The sequence below is a fragment of the Vidua macroura genome, chromosome 24, assembly GCF_024509145.1.
Source record: "Vidua macroura isolate BioBank_ID:100142 chromosome 24, ASM2450914v1, whole genome shotgun sequence".
Lineage (NCBI taxonomy): Eukaryota > Metazoa > Chordata > Aves > Passeriformes > Viduidae > Vidua > Vidua macroura.
The window spans coordinates 7,471,914-7,494,351 of NC_071594.1; the positions used below are offsets into that span (position 1 = coordinate 7,471,914).

The 22,438-nt window shown below is 51.4% G+C and overlaps 1 protein-coding gene across 2 annotated transcripts in view; it reads right to left on the reverse strand.

Moving 5' to 3' along the window:
• KCND3 (potassium voltage-gated channel subfamily D member 3) overlaps positions 1-22,438 on the reverse strand; it is a 101,856-nt gene that overhangs the window by 19,132 nt on the left and 60,286 nt on the right. For both annotated transcript variants that reach the window (XM_053998416.1, XM_053998417.1), the window contains exon 3: positions 6,173-6,335. In XM_053998416.1, coding sequence (XP_053854391.1) covers positions 6,173-6,335 — 163 coding nt within the window. The remainder of the gene's footprint in view (positions 1-6,172; positions 6,336-22,438) is intronic.

Here is a 22,438-nt window from a genome sequence, read left to right on the forward strand (position 1 = left end):
AATGCTTTGGTCCAGCTCTCCTTGAGAGGCGCTTCCAGCCTGCATTTATCTCGACATCTGGGATGGAGCGGGCCCCGTGAGCCGTGCCAGATCCTCCCAGCTGTGCCACAGAGCGGGGCCATCTGGCCAGAGGCTGCCACAGCCCCGGGCACGCAGCGGCCAGGACAGGGGCTGAGGTGGCCCAGCAGGGCCCTGGGGGGGTCACTCGGTGCCTAAACATTCCAGGCTGTGTTCTGGCTACCACCGAGACACGATGTGAAACTGGAAATGAATGCGGAGCAGCTTCTGGATACGCGGGCAAGGCATTCCAGCTGGGCATTGGGCCACTGCTGACAGCAGCCTTTAATATTTGGATGTATGGGCTTTGCTTTGGAGCTGAACCCATAAACTGGAGCTCACTGATTTCAGCCCTTCCTTCCAGAGGAGACAGCTCCTTGTCTTATACAATCTGGGACTCAGGGAATTTGGAATAGCTGAACTGATGGAAAATGTTATTTTGCTTTCCTCAATGATATGAAAGAAAAGAGGCAGGATTCCTGGCTGGCTAATTTGTTTGTTTGGGTTTTTTTTCCCCTGAACTCTATTAAGGGATGTGCCAAACAGAGAAAGAGGTACCTAGCCCAGCAAAAATGAAATATCTTTAAAAAAAAAATAATAAAGAAGCTTTTTTCCCCCTGTCAAAGACTGTTAGATATCAACAACAACAAAAACATATTCCACACAGATTCATTCTGGTTGAAAAAAAACATGTTCTTTAAATGTCAGCCAGCTCCAGTTTTAACCTTATTGTTTCTCTCTCCCCCTAAGTTCCCAACCCCATCCCCTGCTGGCACTGAGTCATGTTCTGTTGCTGAGCTCTCCTAAGACAGCTCCACTCACTCTTTCTGGCCCTTCTTTTCCACGCTCTGAAGTTCAGTAACCCACCTCCAAAATTTAGGGTGTCAGCTGAAAAACAGAACATTTCAAAGCTGACTCCCCTGCTCTGTAGCAAATCAATTACTCCAATGGCCTGGTTATTGACAGGTGTGTGGGCTGTCTTCCTCACGGCTACGGGGATGACACAAACCCAGCGTTCAGCCTTCCCCAGCACCATCCCCTCCCTGCTCTGCTGCTGCTGCAGCTCCCCGAGGCTCTGGAACAGGCTGTTCCTCCGTCCTCCCGAGGAACAATCAGACATTTGTGTCCCTGCTCTTCCTCCCTTTTGGCTGGAGCCCCTTTTAAGCATCTCCATAGTTACCTCCTCCTCGGCTGCCACCATCTCCCGAGGAGATGGAAGAGCTCCCTGCATCCCCTTCCTCTCCTGCCCAGCGTCCCTGCCTGCTGCTGGAGCTGGGATGGATGCTGGGATTCACCCCCCAGACGACGTGGCCACTTCCCTGCCTCGCCCCACGGATCCCTCTGCCCTCTCACAGCCTGGGATGCAGTTTGCAGCTCGATATTTGAGTCTTATGTGGGAGCAGCTCTACGGAATTATTCTGTCCTGGTAGTCCTCGCCTTGCCTAAATCTGTGTTTGGTTCTCTCCAGGAAGCTTGCAGCCTGCAGGATGGAATGAGAAGTCTGCCTCAAGCCTTTTGCAGCACGTTGCTTGTTCTCAGGGAGCCAAAGGGCACCAGATAATAAATGAAATGAATTGAACACCCCGAGAGGCTGCAGTCGTCAGAAGCACATTTACTGCAGACTTGAAACCAAGCGCTGTGATTACCCAGGGTTTGGATTTGTTGGCAGCTTCAGTGCAGCCCCTGTGGAACGCAGCACTGAGGCCATGCCAATCCCCCTGGGATTCCCAGCTACTCCAGCATCTCGGCTCATTTAGCAAACCTAACTATTCCATGATAAATGCACTTCAGGCAGGGCTGGGTTTTTCTTTTTTTCCCCCAGCATCTGAGCATTTCCATTTCTCCTGATGTTGTGGGTACCCCATTTTGTGAGAGGCCACCCTTTGAACCTTTGCTTTCCCCCAAGCTGAGATCCAGAAGAACCCTGCTGAATTTTCACCCTCGGGGCTCTCCTGTCCCCCCCGTGCCACCCCCAGCCCCCCAGCCACGTCCTGCTGTTGTATTGTCCTGTAATGTTCCTGTTACTGTACTGGGGACAGTGCCACTGTGCCTCGGGACTGTGCTCGCCCCTTCTGCAGCTCCCAACAATGAGCTGCTCTCCTTCCCCACTGCTGCTAAAGGAGCAGCATTTCAGGAGCTGTCAGCAGCTGCCTCTGCCTTTTCTTGCCAGGGTGGGCAAGTGGGAGGTGTTGTCCTCCACCCAGCAGCAGCTCCTGTCTCCTTCTCCTCCGTGCTGCAAACTGAACACAGCGAGAGGGGCTCCTCCAGCATCATCTGAATTACAAAGTCATTCTATTGTCAAGCCTTTTAAGTGTCACATTCTCTTTTAAATCCAAGGCTGTGACATTCACCGAAGAACAGCATGTTTCAAAGTCAGGAAGGTCTATTCTTAGCACATCAGTCAAAAAAGGGGGGGAAAAAAAGAGTCTTTGGGGAAGGAAAAAAACACAACAATTTTGCCAAAATGAACCTTGTCACAGATGATCAATTCATCTCCCATTCACACTGACCTGCTCCTTGCTGCACGCCAGAGGACAGAATGTGATGCCACAGCACAATGAATTAAGATTTGCCAGATCTCCTGGTAATTAATTGTCTCACAGTACATGTTTGGCAAAGAATAATTTATCTTTAAAGCAATTAGATCACTGGTAGTTGGGTTTTGTGTTTTGTTGGGTTTTTTTCTTTTCAAGGAACATTTCTCCTCAGTTAGTTGAAGAATAGATGCTGATGAGTAACAGCCACCTCCTGGTATTTTATTCACGTTACTTAAATACCTCTTCCTGCTAGACCAGAGCCCCCTCAACAGTTGAGAGGCAAAGTTAGGACTGAGCACAGCAGAGCCAGAGGGGCTGGGCTGTGTTCTGGGTTTTGGAGTGCAGCCCCTCAGAAGGCCCAGGGCTGGAGAGCCCAGCTCCTCTCACACCCCAGCCTTCCAGCCTGGGAATGTCAATCCAGGCAGCCTGATGCTCTCCAGTACTTCTGCCTTTGTTATTGGTCACTGGAAAATCTCAGGCTGAGTCCATATAAAAAAAAATTAATAAGGTCTGTAGCCTTGTCTTGAAATCTACCTGTACACCATGAAAGTTATGATTCTCAAACTAAACAGAACTTTGAAAGCATTTATCCTAATACACGCCCAAGAAACTGCTCTTCAATCCCAAGAGAAGTTCCTGGTGTGCTAAGGGAAGGCACCGCGTTGATCCAGAGCTGTCTTCCAAATTCTGATATAGGGAGCTTCTGCTGGTGGCTTCTTCATATTCAAGGACTGAGAGAGCAAAGAGATTTTTCCAACCTTCTTGAAAAAGCCAAGCAATTGAGATGGGGGCAGAGTTTTAACTGTTTCTGAAGATGGGATTCAGTTCAGGGTGGGATGATGCTGGAACAAGCGTGGTATCAAAGCAGATCCTTAATGTCCCCCTGCACATCCTGACCAGCTCCAGGGGGACTGTCATTAATGTGCTCCTCTCTCTTTCCTGCTTTTTAGTATTCATGCAGTGCTGATCATGTGAAAATTACTCACACTTCTGACTTGAGAAAAGTTTCTTAACTGAGAAATTCCACCAATATCAAGGGAATTAGAAATTCAAATGGGGGGAAATTATACACTGTGTGTGTCAATACAGCAAACCTTTATAAAGGCTGCAATCAATCACACTGGCACCAAAGGTGGTGGCACTTCTGCCTGTTACCAAGTGGGTCACAGGCCAGTGAATAAAAGGAAAAGCTGAATTAGAGGAAGAAAGCTTGGTTTGCTCCTGGAGAGAGGGGCTGCCCTGCCCAGGAGCACAGCCCTGCAGGCAGCTCTGGAGCCTCTCTGGCTGTGACCCGGGCTCTTGCCTGGCCCATTGCTCTGTGCCTGGGCTGTGGAGCAGCTTCTGTCTCTGTTTTGGTGCTGCTGCAGCAGAACAAGAGCTTTCTTTCAAAGTCTTCAGTTCTTGAAATGGGCTATTGGGCACTGTCCCCTTAAACCTCTCCCTGAGCCTCCCTGTCCTTCCCATGCCCGTTCCTGTGCCAGGTGAAATCCCAAATCCTCGTGCCTGGGTGCAGCCTCCCTGTAGAAAACTCACTCTGCAACGGCTGAAAATCACTGAATGAAAGCTCTGATCCACCCTGGATCCCACTGCCAGCTGCTAGAGAGCAGAGCACGGCACAGAGTGGCCTTTGCCATACCTGTGTCCTTTTACCTTTACCTGGACCCTTCTTTTGTCTCTGCTGTGTTGTGTGTGATCAGATCACACACAAAGCACCTCCCCTGCCTCAGTGTGCCGTGTCAAACCTCAGGCAGGGTTTGTACACCCAGCAGTGACTTGCTGAGGCTGCAGCTGATTCCTGCACAATTCTCTCTCTCCGCTACTCCCCTTTTGTGTTTTGACTGCCAGATTTTGTGGTTTTGTAGGTCTTGTATCTGAGCTCTCTGCTGTCAGCTCCCTGAGATGCAAGAAGTAGGCACGGCCCAGATGCTTGCCTGAAGCAGAAATAACACATTTTTCTACTACTGTTCTCCATCAGGTCCCCTGAGTCTTGAATTTCTGGCAGACAGCATTCCATAGGGAGAAAAAGAACCTCAGGCCTTTGGTTTGCAGTTGTTGTGAAAACCTGATTCTGGCTGTGGTGTAATTTAGCAGATTGAAATAGAGATCTAGCAAATCTGTTACACTCTCTTAGTGACTCAGTGAGCTTCCACTGGCAAAAACTGTTCAGAATTTGGAATATTCAGTAATCCCTTCACATTTCCAGGGGCTTTTGTGTACTCCTAGTGTTGCAGTCACACTTTGAGGGGTATGTGTGCTGATAAGTGCATGTTGCTGGATGGGTGGATTTGAAACTACAGAGAGACAACAAGGAGCGAAGCAGGCAGGAGGATAAACAGCTCCTGGGGATGATTTCAGGGTTTATGTGCACACAGCTATCTATGTGCTTCAGACAACTGTGTGGGAAAGGTGAGTAATAACAGCCCTGTTGCTCCTGATGCCAAAAATACTCCAGCACAGCTGTGCAGGAGTGAGGACTGAGCTGGTGCATGTCCATGGGGGCACACTCTGCTTCCAAGGCAGGATGTAGAAATTATCCTGGTCGGACTTTGGGTCAGCCAGGGTTCCAGTTTGGTGGGATCATGCGAGTTTATTGTCCTTGTGCTAGAAATGATAAGTTATCATCTGGGTGTAATTTTACAACATATAGTGGGAGAATTTTGTACAAGAGTCCGTCCAGTTGTGTGTGAGGTTTGCACATTAACCTGGTGTGAAATGGCTCAGAGCTGGATGCCACTGGAACACTAGAACACGTGTAGGGGGTTCTGCAGCTGAAATTTGACAGCAGTGGTTTTTCAGACCACAAGTCCTGGAGAAAAGCCAGGCAGGAATCACTGTGGCATCTTTTGTCCCATTTTGGGGTGTGTGTTTTGTTTTGGGGGGACTGGCAGTTCAGTCCCCCCCTTGTTCTGGGCAGTGGGTTTCCATCAGTGCCAGTTGCAGGGTGGGAGTTTGGGCACTTGCTTTGTGTTGTCTGTGCTGTGCTTGGGGCTGGGGGGGTTTGTCTGTCGTGAAAGTGACCCCCAATGCCTGGGAAGAATGAGCTCTGAACTCCAATGACTTCAGAAGGCTAATTAATTACTTCATTATACCATATTATACTATAACTCTATTACACTAACTAGAACTATCACTAACTAACTAGAAAACCCCAAGTCTCTGCTGAGAGTCACTTGTGGATCCAGTTGCTCCCTGAATCCAAACACCATCACCAGAATCCAGTCAAGCCATCACCTCAGGTACACAACCTCCAGACCACATTCCACATGGGCCAAACAGGAGCAGCAAATGAGATAAGAATTGTTCTGATTCTCTTTTCTCTGCTTCTCTCAGAGCTTCTCTCAGGAGAAATCCTGAGAAAGCCAAGTCTCTCTGTGTTCAGAGGGCATGTGAATTCCACGGTCTGTCCCGTGCCCCTTCCCCAGAGCCCTGGGGGCGTTGGCAGCTCTTGGCCAGGGCGTGGGACTGGTTTGGAGCTGGTTTGAGGGATTACCTGAGCGTGCAGGGGCTGAGCAGGACCTGCCCGGGCTGCGGGGGTGGGAGGTGGCCCAGGAGGGGCCGGGCAGGCGGGGGTCACTCACCTTCTGCGCCCGGCGCTTGTCGGCGCGCTGGTTCTGGTGGTAGATGCGGCTGAAGTTGGAGACGATGACGGGCACGGGCAGGGCGATGACCAGCACCCCGCTGAGCGAGCAGATGGAGCCAAAGATCTTCCCCGCGATGGTCTTGGGCACCATGTCACCGTAGCTGCGGGCACAAACACAGAGGAGGCCCCTCCTTCAGAGCCCGAGCCCCGCCGGGGCCCTGGGCAGGTCCCTGGGGTGGCACCGGCTCAGAGCCCCCTGCCAGGGACAGCTCCTGGGGCTGCTGCTGCCACCCTGGGCTGGCCACGGCCACTTGGGCTGGCCACGGCCACCCTGGGCTGGCCACAACCATCCTGGGCTGGCCACGGCCACCCTGGGCTGGCCACGGCCACCCTGGGCTAGCCACAACCATCCTGGGCTGGCCACAGCCATCCTGGGCTAGCCACAACCATCCTGGGCTGGCCACAGCCACCCTGGGCTAGCCACAACCATCCTGGGCTGGCCACAGCCATCCTGGGCTGGTCACAACCATCCTGGGCTGGCCACGGCCACCCTGGTCCTGCTGCTGCCACCCTGGGCTGGCCACGGCCACTTGGGCTGGCCACGGCCACCCTGGGCTGGCCACAACCATCCTGGGCTGGCCACGGCCACCCTGGGCTAGCCACAACCATCCTGGGCTGGCCACAGCCACCCTGGGCTGGCCACAGCCACCCTGGTCCTACTGCTGCCATCCTGAGCTAGCCACAACCATCCTGGGCTGGCCACGGCCATCCTGGGCTGGCCACAGCCACCCTGCCCTGCCTGGCAGCTCAGCTGACACAGCAGGACCTCTGTGCAGAGCAGAAGTGCTGCTCAGGCCGCTGCTGGCTGTCTGAGTTCACGCCCTCACTCCTCTGCGCCCGCCTCTCCAGGCAGACGAGCTCCAGCAAACTTCAAACTCTGCATCTGCTGGGGAGCAGGCTCATATATTTTCATTCCCTGGTCTCCAGGTGCAAATGAGGACTGATTTACACTTCCATTTCAAACGCCAGCAGTTTCCCTGCCATCTGCACAGTCAGAAATTTGGGGGTTGTTCAAAGTCTGCATTCAGTAAAAGGTGAATTCTCAGGGATATGAGACCAGCTGAAAAATATTCATACAAAGCTCTGCACTGCGTTGGACCCAACAATCTTCTGCTGTAATTTGTGTTGCATAAAGAGCATGTGGAGCTGCTGGAGCAAGTGCAGAGGAGGCCATGGAGATGCTCTGAGGGCTGGAGCCCCTCTGCTCTGGAGAAAATCTGAGAACTGAAAATGGAAATCTAGACAAGCCCCTGGTTGCTATCAGACGGTATTAGGGATTTCTGTGGTTATCTTTGAGGTGTTCTGGTGCTTGGTGCAGAAAATGTTGAAAAGAGAAATGATTTATTTCAATTGATGTCAGTCTATGACCAACAAAGAGCTTTGAGGGGAAAAGAGTTGAGCTAAGAATAATTTACACCCAAGAGGAAAAACAAACATTTCAAAACACCTTTTTTTCTCAGCTGAGCTTCTTGTCCCCATGCAAGAACTTGTTGGCATGAGGGGCTGAACAAGAGCGGGACTCCTTGCATGTCAAACGCTCCAGGCACCATGAGCCAAGGTTTATTTATCCCCAGCAGAATCCTTCTCCTGCCTTCACCCACACCAAAACCCCTCAGAACACCTCAAATCAATAGATTGTTCTTCATGTCTATTAACTTTTTGGCTGCTGCTTTATGCAAAGATCATTTCAAAGCTCTTGCTAAGTGACAAGTTCTTCTACCTCATTTAACACTGCTCAAAAAAAAAAAAATCTCACTCTTCTCCTGCTGGCCCTTAACACAATAAGGCTGAAAATTAATCATATGCCTCAAACATGATCTCAGTGACCTGGAGCACGGAGCAAAAGCCCTTCTGTGCATTGGCAGAGAGTATAATAATAAGTGTCTGGCTCACAGTCTGTCTCAGGGAGTTTTGCTCTCACATGCAGACTGAGAGTTACCTCATTACTGGGCACTTCAGAGAAGGTGCTTTAAAACACCTCCAGGAAAGATCAAAGCCTTGGGGCAGGAAGGGTTTTGTGGGGAGATGGAGAGCTTCATTTGCAGAACTCCTGGGAGAGGCGCTGCCCTGAGGAGCTCTGCAGTGCCTGGGGCTGGTGGCTGGGGACAGGAGCTGGCACTGGTGACACTGGGCCCACTGCAGCTGTCCCTGGAGGATTCTCCTGGATCCCTCCTCTGGGGATCGGCTGCCTGGGACATCAGGCACTGGGGGACATCTTCTGTGGCCTCACTGGGCTGACCTGTGGGGTGCAAATGTCACCCTGAGGTTTGGGAACGCCTCGGCTTTGTTTACCAGAGGCAGAGCCAGCCAGAGCTCGGTGTCCGTCCCCCTGCGCTGACTGAGAGCCTCCCTTTGACTTTGCCAGGCCTTGGGACGAGCCCTGAAGCTGCTTCTGCTCCTCTATTGACATCCACAGCTCCTGCAATATTAATTGCTGGAGAGACTATTTCTGTCCTGATGCTACCACAAGGTACTAATGGCCCCCTGGCATGTTTAGGTCAGGTACAGTGCCAAATAAACTCAGCTACTGGATTTCAGTTAGTGCTAATTAGGCACTTCAAACCCAAAACTTCTTTTCCCCAGACTGGAATGAGAGAACTCAACTTTCCCATTAATTTATTTAGTGAAAGGCAACTTGTCATCTAAAAAACTTCTACAGAAAGTGCACTTTAAGCAATTCATCAATAATCTCATTAGAGCAGCGAGAAGGTGGAGGAGCTGGGTGATGATCACCATGCAGAGGGGCCGAGGGGTGTCTGAGCTGCGTGGACACAACAGGAGCTGTGAGTTCAGGGGGGTTTGGGGTGACCTGCAGTTAATCCTTGCCCCTTCCTGTGCCTGGCTCCCCACTGAGGAGCTGGCCATGAATCCCTCCTTTTTTTGGCTGGGGGTGCTGGGTGCTGCAGGGCAGGAGCTGCCCCAGGAGCTGCCCCAGGGCAGGAGCTGCCCCAGGAGCTGAGATTTAAGGTCCTTCCAAGCTGGAACATTCCAGGGCTCCTTGCTGTGCTCCCTGGCTGTGCCAGGTGAGATGCACGCACCTGGGGAAGGTGTGCCAGTGTCAGGGGAGCTGCCACATCCCTTCGGTGCTCCCTGCACGCTGGCAGGAGCTCCAGAGCCCCCACACAGGTGCATCCCGTGTTCCCAAAGGCACAGATTGGGTTTGTCCCCCTTTCCACTCCTGCTGTCCCTCAGTTCCATTTCCTGCCAAGGGAACACTCTGAACGCCCAGACTGATCCACTGTACACACAACATAAACTTCAACTAAATCCCTGCACAGGCAAAAAAATCCCCAAAGAGGGGAAGCAAATCAGAAAGTGACTTTTAAGTGGTCTCTCTTTAGACTGGAAAACACTGCATGCAGAACTTCAATTTTATTTTTCTTTTATTTCTCATGTGACTTCTGTGTTCTTTGGCTAGAAAAGGGGTCGTATGTCACTCACCCTAATTAGCAGCTATTAGTCTTGACAGCATAATGTGCTGTTGTTTTTCTGCCTGCCAGCACAGAGGTGTCATCAAACAGAGGTCACAGCTCCCAGCCCGGTTTTAGCCACAGAGGTGTCTGGGCGCTGCTCAGGTCCCCAGCTGGAGACAGCAATAAATAAGGTGCTGAGGAGCTCATCAAATGGCTCACTAAAAATAGCGCTCGCGGCTCTCTGCTGGTCCTGCTGCTCTCTGCAGCATCCTGCGAGCGGGCAGGAGAGCAGCGGGGACAGCTCCTGGCGCGGGGACATCGGCAGGCGCGGTGGCAGCGCCGTGCTGACCCCCTGAGCCTCGCAGAGGATGCTCCTGCCCTGCAGCCTTTCCGTGGTGCCAGCTTCTCCTGCTGGACGGGGCACAGAGAGAGCTGGCAGCTGCTGGGTGTGAAGTGCCATCAGGCTCCCTGGTGCCATCATACCCTCCGTGGGCTCCTCTGGGCAGGGGGAGGGCTCTGAGCTCTCCCCGGAGCCTTCTCGCCTCCAGGTGAGCACGCCCAGCTCTCCTCTGACTGATTCCAGCAGCTCTGGGGTCCCCCAGGAGCAGTGTGGGGGGACAGCACCTTCCTGCTCACCGGCAGAGCTGTCCTTGGGCAGAGCAGCCCCAGCCCTCCTCCCCTGCCCCTGGGGGTGTTCAGCCCCTCGGAGCAGCCCCCAGAGGGTCCCGGGGTCCCCGGTGGCCTGGGGGAGGTCCCGGGGCCAGCACAGGGGACAGTGGTTCATCCACCCCGCAGTCAGGCCGAGCTCTGTCAGTGTTTGGGAGGTCAGGGGACACTGGCTGCCCAGGGGTGCAAATCCGTGTGCTTCTCACAGCCAGGGAAGCTGGAACGGCTGCTGGGGCTGGGAGCAGACACCAGGCTCTCCCTGGGTCAGAATTGGTGCCTCACACGGCACTAACAGCTCTTGGGGAGCTGCTTTACCTCTCCAACCTTTTGCCCGGGACAGGAGAGGCAAAAGGAGATTTTGCTCCAGCCCGTAAGGGTCTGCTTTTAGGACAATAGGGCCAGGATAATCTCATCCTGTACTGCACAATGATTGTGCAAGAGCTGGAATGAAGCATGGAATTAGCACGTAGCTTTCCAGGTGCAAGAGATCCCTTTCTGTACTCCACTTCATTCACTCAGCAGCATTGTGTTCACACAAAGGAGAGGAAAATGGCCAGAATTCAGCTCGGAGGTTTCAGTGGCATTGCCAGACTGTGAACATTGCACCTGACAGCTCTGCCCCTCCATTTCATAGGTGCAAGTCTGAGGTAATCTTGCTGATGTTGCTTTGAGCCCCCAGTGAAATAATGATTGTGTCACTTCCAATAGTCCAAGGGGAACAGAAGCAAGCACTGCTCGTTCCTCTCCATGGAGAAAGAGCAGGGAATCAACAGCTGTGCCAGGGGCTGGGTACCTGGATCTTTGGTTTAGGGTTTCATTCAGCATTCCTCACCCCCCTGCTGGAAGGAGCCCCCAGAGCTCACCTGTGCTGCTCTGCCACTGAAAGCTTTGGGCTGGAAGGGACTTTAAAAAGCTATTTATTGCCTGCAGTGAGCAGGGACATTTCCCACTGCCTCAGGCTGCTCAGAGCCCCATCCTCCCCACCTCCAGTGCCTCCAGAGGTGTCCAGCTGCGTTCTGGAGAATCCCAGGAGCACACAGTGGTTTGGGCACACCTGGGGGCCCCTGGTGCCTCCTGCAAGGCTGGGCTGTAAACAGAGCCACGATGGTTTGAAGCAAGAGAATCTGCAAACAGGCTGTCAAATGACAGCCTTGAACAGCAAATCAGCCGTGGCCAGGGAAGTACAGAGCCTATTTCATGCTAGGATTCTTTTACATTAAATATACTTATTTTCTGCCTTGTTTGGAGCTGGGCACTTCCCAGCTGGGTATTCAACTGCGAGATCTGGCATGGTTTCACACTTCTGTTTTCTTTTCCCCCGGCATAATTCATTTGGTGATGTTTTCATGGATGCTCTAGAAATTCTGCTGCAATTCCGCCCCTGAGCCAAGCTGTGAGGGATGAGGGCTGGAGATGCCTATCAGCTCTAGCAGCAGCAGCAGCTTATCTTCAGCACTTGGATTCACTTTGATTTTTAGCAAAGCTGTGGTCAGCAGTTGCTTAGGAGGGATTTTCCAGGTAAAGTTGCCTTTTTGATATTGTTCTGGTTTATAAATTTGTATTTCTTACTGAGTTTTGTGTGATAAAAGGGCAGAGATGTGTTTAAAATTGTCCTCCTCTGAGGAGAAGCAAGTTCTGTTGCTTCTGTAATGGTGAGCATCAGGAAGAGAGGCAGGTTGTTCCCTGATGGATTTCCCAGGGTAGCCTGTACCAGCCCTGTACCAGCAGAGCCAAATCAAGGGAGAGCTGAACTGGGAGCCAGTTTGGGTAGCTCATTGCTCCAGCTGTACAGAAAGCTGACCTGTGTGACAGCACATCCTTCTCTCTCTCAGGATTTTTCATAGAGCAGCACAGAGGGAAGAAAGAGAAAACAATTTCTATTTCTGCTCCTTGTTTTCCCATGTGGAATGTGTTTGGAGAATTGTTTACCTGGGGTGATTGCTTGGATGGATTCTGGTGAGGATTGTTTGAGCCTGGTGGCCAATCCAACCCAATCCAATCCAATCCAATCCAATCCAATCCAATCCAACCCAACCCAACCCAATCCAATCCAACCCAATCCAATCCAATCCAATCCAATCCAATCCAATCCAATCCAACCCAACCCAACCCAACCCAACCCAATCCAATCCAACCCAATCCAATCCAATCCAATCCAATCCAATCCAATCCAACCCAACCCAATCCAATCCAATCCAACCCAATCCAATCCAATCCAATCCAACCCAATCCAACCCAATCCAATCCAACCCAATCCAATCCAATCCAATCCAACCCAATCCAAACCAACCCAATCCAATCCAATCCAACCCAATCCAATCCAATCCAATCCAATCCAATCCAATCCAATCCAATCCAACCCAATCCCATCCAGCCCACCTGTGGCTGGACTCTCAGAGAGGGTCACCAGTTGTGAGTTACATTTGGTAGTTAGAAAAGCAGGTTTGTAGTTTTAGTATCCCCTTTAAATAGCATATGAATGGATTCTAGCATAGTTCTAATAAAGAAATCATTCAGCCTCCTGAACTGGAGTCACACATCAGCATTTCTGCCCACTGGGTTTGCCTGCATTTCCAATAGTCCTGAGAGCAGCTGGTGGCAGGAACATTCCTTCCAACAGCAGCAGGCCCTGCCCAGGGGAACAGGAGTGTTTGTGAGGACGCAGGAATAAACGAAGGAGGTTATTTAACACGCAAAGGTGGAGAATACTTCATGTATTAGCACACTGCTTCCGTTTATTCCTCCTGGCTTGGATCAACTTCTCAGCCTGTAGGCAGTTAAAACAGATGGTCTGAATTTGGGTAACATTCAGACCTCGAGTTGAAGCTAAAAATGGAATTTCATTGGCAAGAAAAGTAGGTCAGAAAGCTAAAGCCCCTAGTCCTAAAATGATGAAAGGCTCCTAATCAAGTGTTCCCTATCACCATTCATTGAAGGGAGCAGGGGAAGAAATCTCATCAGAGAGCTCTGCAGGAGGGGTGGCAGAGGGAGAGTGAGATCCTGCTCCCTGAGGGGCCTGTGCCCTGCAGCCCTGCTCTGGGGACAGCCAAAACAGGGAAAAAAGGAATGCTGAGCTGTTGGTCCAACAGCTCTTCAGAGAAAAAGTGGGGTTTACTTCCACGCAGAATCAATCTTTGGGTTTATTTATGTTTTACCCCAGTCTGTGAGGGGCGGATTTGGGGTTTGTTTATGTTTTACCCCAGGTCAGTGAGGGACTGATGTGTGGTTTATTTATTTATTTGGGGTTTATTTTTCCCCAGTCAGTGAGGGGCTGATTTGGGGTTTATTTATGTTTTTCCCCAGTTGGTGAGGGGCTGATCTGGAGTTTGTTTCTCTGCTTTACCCAGGTCAGGGCAGGCTGCAGGGCCAGCTCTGGGGTCAGCAGCTCGGGCAGGGCCCTTCCCAGCCCACCCCACCATCCTGGGGTTCCAGGGAGCAGCACCTGGCATTCCTCCAGCTGGAATTTCTCCTTGTGACCCAAAGCAACACTTGCAGCCTCCCTGTCTTGCACAGCCACCATGCTCGAAATGTGAGGAAAACGTCCTGAGCATTATTGTCCATCTGATCCAGGCATCTGGCATGAGAGCAGCTGAGTGCTGCTCAGTAATGCCCACTTTTTAAAAAGTGTTTGTTTTAATGGAAAATAAAATGTCCCAGATTAGGGCATTATTTATTTCTGGCTGCACACACTAAAGGCCTTTTAAATTACCTCATTCATTATTAATTCAAGAAGAATCCTCATATTACTCAGAGTGAAAACCTTACACAATTACCTGCTCAGAGAATCCTTTTTTTTTTTTTTTTTTTTTTTTTTGCATCTTAACTCTCTGTAAAAGGAATCTTTTTGGAGAACATGCAGGCTGGAGAGGGCAGGCAGTGCACTGAGCAATTAGACTTTTCTCCTAATAGCAGGGCTGAAGGCTCCCTGCCCTGTCTTAAATCCTTAACTGTGGTGTCAGCTTAAAGGAAATGCTGGGTTTTTGCTTTCATTTTATCCTCATCTTTTTCTTTTCTGTCTTTTTAAGCAGCTTGAGTGTCCATGCTGAGCCATGTCACATTCCAAATGATCCACATACTGTGCATTTTAATGAGCTGCTAACACTGATTATACAAAAAGCAATCTCAGAAATATTTACTGAGTCAAAAAAAAAAAAAAAAAGCCTATGGGGAACTAATTAGCTTTTTAAGAATTGGCTTTTTGAAAGCTTCAGACTCTGGAAAAGTTGAACTTGGAATCAGTTTCAAAGAAGTTGAAGGAGTGACTGGAAGAAAAGGGAGTGAGTTGTAATGGAGTATTTGTAACAGAGTATTCCACGTCCAGGCTTCTCTGTACAGGCCAGAAGATGCACTGGAAGCTGAATATATAATAAATAATATAGAGAGAGAAGAAATGCAATTATAATGCAGAGAAAAGCCACGTAATGCCTGGATCTTTTCTCAGGTTTCTGCAGCCTTTCTGAGGGTTGATCAGAGAGGGACAAAATCTTTGTCCCTCTGTCCCTGACCAGGTCCCTGACCAGGATTTCTCTAAACAGTGATATTGGAACTCACTGCATTCCAGGCTCAAGAAAATCCAGTTGGTTTGGCACAGAGCTGATTAAAGTTTCCCTTTCCCGAGATGTAAAATGCAATCCAAGGTCTTCACATTCCCTGAATATTTACTTCTGTCCTTTCTAAGGGAAAGTGATCCCGGTAATGGGACATTTGTCATCAGATGGTAACAGAGAAAAGGAACTGAGAATTCACTGGCCAGGCCTGCACTGCCAGAAGAAGGCACTGGGACAGAAGGCACTGGAAGTCCTGCAGGGACAGGAGGGCTGCAGGAGCATCCCGCTGCAGTGAAGCTGCAGGAACTCCGCGTGCAGGCTGGAGAGGAAGGGACAAATCCCGTTAATAATGGGCCAAATGTCAATCCAGAAACTCAAACACGGGCTGCTCCTGGCGGGCTGGCTCCCTGTGCCCAGGATATCACTGAGATCAGGCAGATTTGGAGGCGCTGCCCTTCAGTGGAACCCCAGAGGATGCTGCAGATGCTGCCAGGGTGGGGGAGCAGCTGGGGGTCCTGGTGTCTGTCAGAGCCCTGTGAGGGCAGCAGGGACAGTTTGTGGGCAGTGCTGAGCCTTTCCCTGGCAAGGCACAGCCAGGGGCAGGGGCTGCTCGTGCTGTGCTGCAGGGATTCCATGGAACACCACACTCCATAGGAAGTTCATCCTCAGAAGAGTGTGGCGGCCAAATCAGCAAATCTTTCTGTTCAGGGGGAAGCCAAATGCTCTGAATGAGCCCAGGATTGGCTCCTGTTCCCCCTGGGAGCAGCAGGGAGGAGAAGCAGAGCTATCCCTTCCCTTCCCTTCCCTTCCCTTCCCTTCCCTTCCCTTCCCTTCCCTTCCCTTCCCTTCCCTTCCCTTCCCTTCCCTTCCCTTCCCTTCCCTTCCCTTCCCTTCCCTTCCCTTCCCTTCCCTTCCCTTCCCTTCCCTTCCCTTCCCTTCCCTTCCCTTCCCTTCCCTTCCCTTCCCAGTTTTATTCTGTTTCAGAGTTTTTTCAAACATGGACTAAAGGACCATGCTCACACCTGTCAGTTTCGCTTGAAATGTTTTGGATTTTAGTTAGGAAACGAAACAATTGAAACCACAAACTTTTTAAGTGAAAGTAACAAAGCCAATCAAGAATAGAGGCTGGTTTGTGAATAGTTCCATTTCCTTTGTCTGTATTTGATTAAAGCCACCTCAGACTTAGCAGGATTTTTCTTTCAAATAGAAAGAAAATCAAGAAGAAAAACAGCCCTGCCTGGAAGTCCCTGTTATTTTCTTCTTCCTTGGAGTGTTTTATCACTCTCAGCAAACTCAGGCGCAGCTGTCGGAGCTTGCCCGTGATGGATGGTGTCACCTGAGCTCCTCCTGTCACGAGCTGCCGGAGTGCCAAATCCCCAAATTCCCTTTGGGAGCAGCCAGCAGCACCCAGGGCACACCCAGCCAGCCCTGCCGGGGGGAGGAACTCTGAGCCAGGGGGTGCCCTGTGTGCCAGGGGGTGCCCTGTGTGCCCTCTGTGTGCCAGGGGGTGCCCTGTGTGTGACAGAGGGTGTCCTGTGTGCCCTCTGTGTGCCAGGGGATGTCCCTGTGTGTGACTGAGGGTGTCCTGTGTGTGCCAAGGGGTGCCCTGTGTGTGACAGGGGATGTCCCTGTGTGACAGAGGGTGTGCCAGAGGGTGTCCCTGTGTGCCACACAGGATGTTCCTGTGTGCTCCCTGTGTGACAGAGGGTGCCCTGTGTGCCACAGAGGGTGCCTTGTGTGACCCCTGTGTGCCAGGGGCTGCCCTGTGTGTGCCACAGAGGGTGCCCTGTGTGCCCTCTGTGTGCCAGGGGGTGTCCTGTGTGTGCCAGGGGGTGCCCTGTGTGCCACAGAGCGTGTCCTGTGTGCTCCCTGTGCCAGGAGGTTCCCAGTGTGTCACAGGGGGTGCCCAGTGTGTCACACAGGATGTCCCTGGGTGCCCCCCGGGTGCCCCCGGGTGCCCCTGGTCCCTGCAGGTCACAGCCGTGCCCCAGGCCCCTCTCCTGGGGTGGCACTCCCAAAGCTGCTGCTGCACTTTCGGCCTCACCAGTGTGTTTCTCCCAGATGGGAAAGCAGGCAGCTTGTGCTGAGAATTAACTTGCTAATAAAAATAATTAGTACACGAAGGGACACTCACCAAAATCAAGGCCTGCTTTGCTTCTCTAAGTGTGTGAGAACTGCAGGAACGGGAGCAGATGATCAGAATAAATCACTGGGGCTCTCAGGACCCAGCTGAACGATGCTTCTTGAGTCTCTGGGTACCTCAGGCCCTGTGCCTTGTATTCCTGCATTCCAGCAGCCAGATTTTTATGCACATTCATAAGTATTTGATAAGAAAACGAATCACTCAGCTGTCTGGTTTGTTTTCTGGTGCCATGACTACACGGTGAAATTACCATTTTGCAGCTTCCACCAGTAAATCTTTTGTCTAGTCCTAAACCCCTGCCTGGCCCTCCCCACCACGGCGTGTACAGTTGGGAGATTCACAGCTTCCCTGTCAGCAGGTTTTATTTTCTAATTCCCTTCCTGTCCTAGCAGATTTTTCATCATTACTTGCACAGCCTCAGATTCAAACCATCATCTGCTCCTTCACTGCCACGTCTGCTGTGAAGAATTTCCCCTTTCCCCCCTCGGCCTTTCTTTTCTCCCAGATGTCCCAGGAGGAGGGTGAGCACTCCTGAGCATTCCTGAGCACTCCTGAGCACTCCTGAGCACTCCTGAGCATTCCTGAGCATTCCTGAGCTGTCCTGAGCACTCCTGAGCACTCCTGAGCACTCCTGAGCATTCCTGAGCTGTCCTGAGCATTCCTGAGCACTCCTGAGCACTCCTGAGCTGTCCTGAGCACTCCTGAGCTGTCCTGAGCACTCCTGAGCACTCCTGAGCACTCCTGAGCTGTCCTGAGCTGTCCTGAGCACTCCTGAGCTGTCCTGAGCACTCCTGAGCATTCCTGAGCACTCCTGAGCACTCCTGAGCATTCCTGAGCTGTCCTGAGCATTCCTGAGCACTCCTGAGCACTCCTGAGCTGTCCTGAGCACTCCTGAGCTGTCCTGAGCACTCCTGAGCACTCCTGAGCACTCCTGAGCTGTCCTGAGCTGTCCTGAGCACTCCTGAGCTGTCCTGAGCACTCCTGAGCACTCCTGAGCACTCCTGAGCTGTCCTGAGCACTCCTGAGCATTCCTGAGCATTCCTGAGCATTCCTGAGCTGTCCTGAGCTGTCCTGAGCACTCCTGAGCACTCCTGAGCATTCCTGAGCTGTCCTGAGCACTCCTGAGCACTCCTGAGCTGTCCTGAGCTTTCCCCCTGCTGGGGATGCCGAGTCTGCCTCCCTGCCTCCACCAAACACCTGCTGGGAATTCCTGCCCTGGCAGTTTCGGGGTGCCCGTCCTCCCTGCAGGCACCAGCCACCGCAGATCCCTGCCCTGGGATTTACCCTGGCACTGGTGGGCAGCAGCCTCGTTTCCCAAGGTCAAAGCAAAGCACAAAACCCCTAAAACAAACTCCTGACCTGGCCAGGAGCCCAGGTCTGCAGCAGGCTTTTTGCTTCTTGCCTTTGCTGTGGAGGAAGGAGGGGTGCCAGGATGCAGGTGCCTGGCAGCGTGCCCTGCAGGAGCTGGGCACCTTCCCCACGCCAGGGATTTCTGTCCTGACGGGCACAGGGGCTCCTGTCCCTGTCCCTGCGGGTTTGTGACAGCTCTGAGCCCCCACAGAGTGGCACAAGCCAGCAGGAGTCCCTGCCAGGCTGGCCAGGCCTCGGGGAGAGCTGGCTGCCAGGGGTTTGTTTCTCTGGTTTTTTGGGGGATTTCTCACAGAACAGGCCGGGGTGGGCAAGGCTGGAGAGGGCAGTGAGGTGCCCCAGCAGCAGCACCCGTGTCCAGCACTGGCTCTCTCCTCCAGGGCCAATCCACACGATTCCAACACTTCAGGCATGGAGACCCCACCCTGCCCTGGGCAGCCCTGCCAGTGCTTGGCAACCCTGAAGGAATTTTCCCTGATATCCCACCTGAACCGCCCTGGGCTCAACCCGAGGCTGTTTCCTCTTGTCCTGTGGCTTCCTACCCGGGAGAGGAGACTGATGGGAATAAGTGGGAAACAGAGCAGATTTCCCACTGCTCCTGGTTTGGGAAAAGCAGCGGCTGAGCTTTAAGCTGCCGGATTCAGCACGGATTTCCTCTGATTTCGGCACATTTTGTGCCTTTTGTATCCCGGGGCAGTTAAGCCCCTGCAAGTCTAAACCCTCTTTTATCCAGTGCTAGATCAAAAATGCCTTCTAAAAATATCTCCCATTTGAGCAGTTCTTAGGGGAATCACCTTTTCCTCATTTTGAGGAAGATGGGAAGAGAACAGGAGACATCCTTCCCCAAACTGAGGAGCTGCTGAAGTCCAGGATAGAATCCCCGAATCCCAGAATGGTTTGGGCTGGAAGGGGCCCTAAAAATCATCCCATACGGGGGGCTTGGATCCAACATTTGTGCAGCTACAGGTGTTTGTCCCTAAAAGGTTGGATTTCGAGGTCTTTTCCAACCTTTATGATGCCCTGGGCTTGGTTCTGGCTGCTGCAGGAACCCGGGCAGTGCATCCCGACTGCTGCTCTGCTGGGAGCAAAATTTTCTTGCTGTTTTTATTTTTAAAATGAAATCATTTCCTGTTAAAATGAATGGGTGGGTTCAGGCTTTAATAGAACCAGAGTTTTTCCAGTAAAATGAGCCTTATTCCCATCATTGTGCTTAATAATTTTATTTCCTGTAGGAACTCTGTCCCCTGAAAAGAGAGGCAGAGCTCCCCTGCTCACCAGTGAGAGTGGCAGGTTTGATATCCTGGCAGGAAGATGAGGCTGAAACTCGGGCTGACTTCTCAGAGCTCACGTACCTCCAGCCTTGCTGGCATTTCTGGGCACGAGCTGGGAAGGTTTTGTGATTTTTGTTTTATTTATTTAGTATAATGGTTGTGCTTTGAACAGGAAAACAGTCTGATCCTTGTCTTTTCTCTGTCCTGTCTAAATCTCATCTGTAATGCCAGAGCAGCCAAAGTTCCTTGCCTTGCTGCTGGAACAGACTGCTCAAGCACTAAGCCCTGGTAATCCAGTTTGTTTTCCTCCCAGTAACTGTAATGTGAAGATCTGCACAGCCTGTGCCTGATGTAAGCACTGAGATCATGACAGTGCTCCCAAATCCTTTCATTTTAATATCTATTCACTTGATAAACATGAAGGACATGTTTGTCCTTCACTTGTCATTCCTAGCAGGGGGTTTAGCCCCCCGGCAGATCCCCATTCCTGCCTCTTCCCTTCTGCCCGGAGATCTCTTGGCACAGGAGGCCTGGACTGGTGAAGGGAGAGGCTCTGGGGGTGGCACTCGGGGCTCTCTCTGTGGCCTTGGGCAGCTCTTTTCTCCTCCAGTCTCACCCAAAACTGAGGAGCAAGCCTTGCCTGCCCTGCTCCCCAGAGCTGCCTCCTGCTCTTTGTCTGAGGGACTCTGCTCTTTGCACTGACACTGTCCAGTCACTCTTTCCACAATCATTATTTACACTTAGATTAAGCATTCGTATTATTCAGTTCATGGCATTAATAATATCAAAATGCCATTTTATACAGCATTTAAGATCAGAATTTCCTATTGGAAATCAATGAGAACATCTTCCTAAAAAGTCAGTGACCCGACTGTCCCTTCTTATATAAGAGGTGTCTATATTTATCAGTGCTGATATCAGCTGCTGGGGTTACCTGGCTGCTCATGGCTCGCACACAACCCTGAGATGTGTTTCTCTCACAGCCAGTTCCTGTCAGGAGAGGGTGACTTTCACGCTGCACCAAGATTTCAGATGATTCCTGTTTAGATTTAAAGCAGAAGCCTGCAGGTGAAAGGCCCCAGCCCCAGCATTCATTAGCAGCCCCTGGGCAGGACACTCTGCCACAGGAGGGGCTGCTCCTCCCCGGTGCCACTGCCAAGGTGGCAGCAATTCCCTGCTCAGAACACAGCTCCAGCTCAGGGAGAGCTGTGATCCATCCCAGCCCTGCTGGAGGGACACCTCCACGTGCCCTGACAAATCCAGAGTCCCAGCAAGGATGTCAGGTGATCAGTGCCCCTGGAAGCAAGGCCCCTCTCCTCCTGCTGCAATAAATCTGTGTACATTGCACATTTGTCCTCTGAAATCACAGAGGAATCGAGGCTCTGCTTGCTGAGTTTTGTGTTTATCTGCAAGTTTTTATCCATACATAGGTATATAGCCATACATCTATCTCCTGCATCTGATTTAGTCTGCGGTGTAATCAGTAAAAAATTGCAGGACAACCTCATCACCTGTAAGCATTCTATTGGGAAAATGTGCAGCGCCAGCAGGAATTCAGATTAAAGATGTTAAAAAGAAAGTATCTTTTTATCAGTGCTTTCCTCCTCATTAAACACGGAGTTTGCTCATAAGCATTCACCAAATAAAAAGAGAGAAATAGGTAAAAGCAAATGCTCTGCAATTAAGTTCCCTTGAATTTCCCCAGAAGGTTCACCTGAGCTTAATTTAATATTCCCTCCTTCCTCCCGAGCCACCTGTTTGGCTGGGCTGGAAACCAGAGAGTGAACAGGGGGGTCTGTCCTGCAGAGACCACAGAGTGAGCAGGGGGGTCTGTCCTGCAGCCCTGCTGGGGGGCTCAGACAGAGCCCCTCACCCCTGCAGGGGCTGCAGGAGCTGCAGGTTTCCCTTTGGAGCAGGAGCCTGTGCTGGGGCTCAGGTGCAGCACAGGGTCTCACCTGAGTGAGCTCCACCGAAGGGCAGGGCTGGGGCCAAGTTAGACCAAGCTCAAATCTCTGTGAGACTTTTTCTTTCCACGTTTTCTTTTCCTTTTGCATGCCAGTGTAACGTTCTCTGCCTCTGTACTTGCTGGTATTTCAACATTAGGTGTGGCTTAACAAAGATCACTTTTTTTAATCAAAGTAAAATGTCAACAAAATCCATTCCCTGGAGGCTGCTTTGATGTTTCACTTCTCCAGTTTACACCAGGGCAGAAGAAGTTGTTTGGGGAGTTCTTTAATATTCATAAGGTGTTAGTTCACTGCTGTTTCAGATGTAGACTCCTGTAAGGTTCTCTGGGCAAGTAAATGGACTACTTTGACTTTCAGGGATTTTTCACACATAACAAACTCTGTAGAGAAGTAAGGGCTGGCCTTCAGCTGGGCAATTTTCGAAGTGCATTTATATTCATGAACTGTCTGGCAGCCGCTATTTCACAGCCACAGGAGGTGCTGAGATTTACAGAGAGAGGGGAGGGATGTGCAGCAGGGCTCAGGGTTTGGCCTCGGTGCTGCTCTAAGTCACATTTGTGCCGAGGGTGCTTTGCTGGGTGCTGGGGGTGCCTGGCTGGGAGCACCCCGGAGCTGCCTCTGCTGCAGCTCTGTGCATGTGGAGATGCCCCCCCCGGGCACAAGTGTGCCAGGCAGCTTGGCAGGACAATCCCAGAACCTTCCTAAGCTCTAAAATCTGCTCCTCCACCTGCTCTGCTGCAGATCTGTCGTGTGGGAGGGAATCTGTGAATTCTGAAGTTGCAAAAAGAAAAAAAAAAAACCCAAAAAAAACCAACCAAAAAAACCAAAA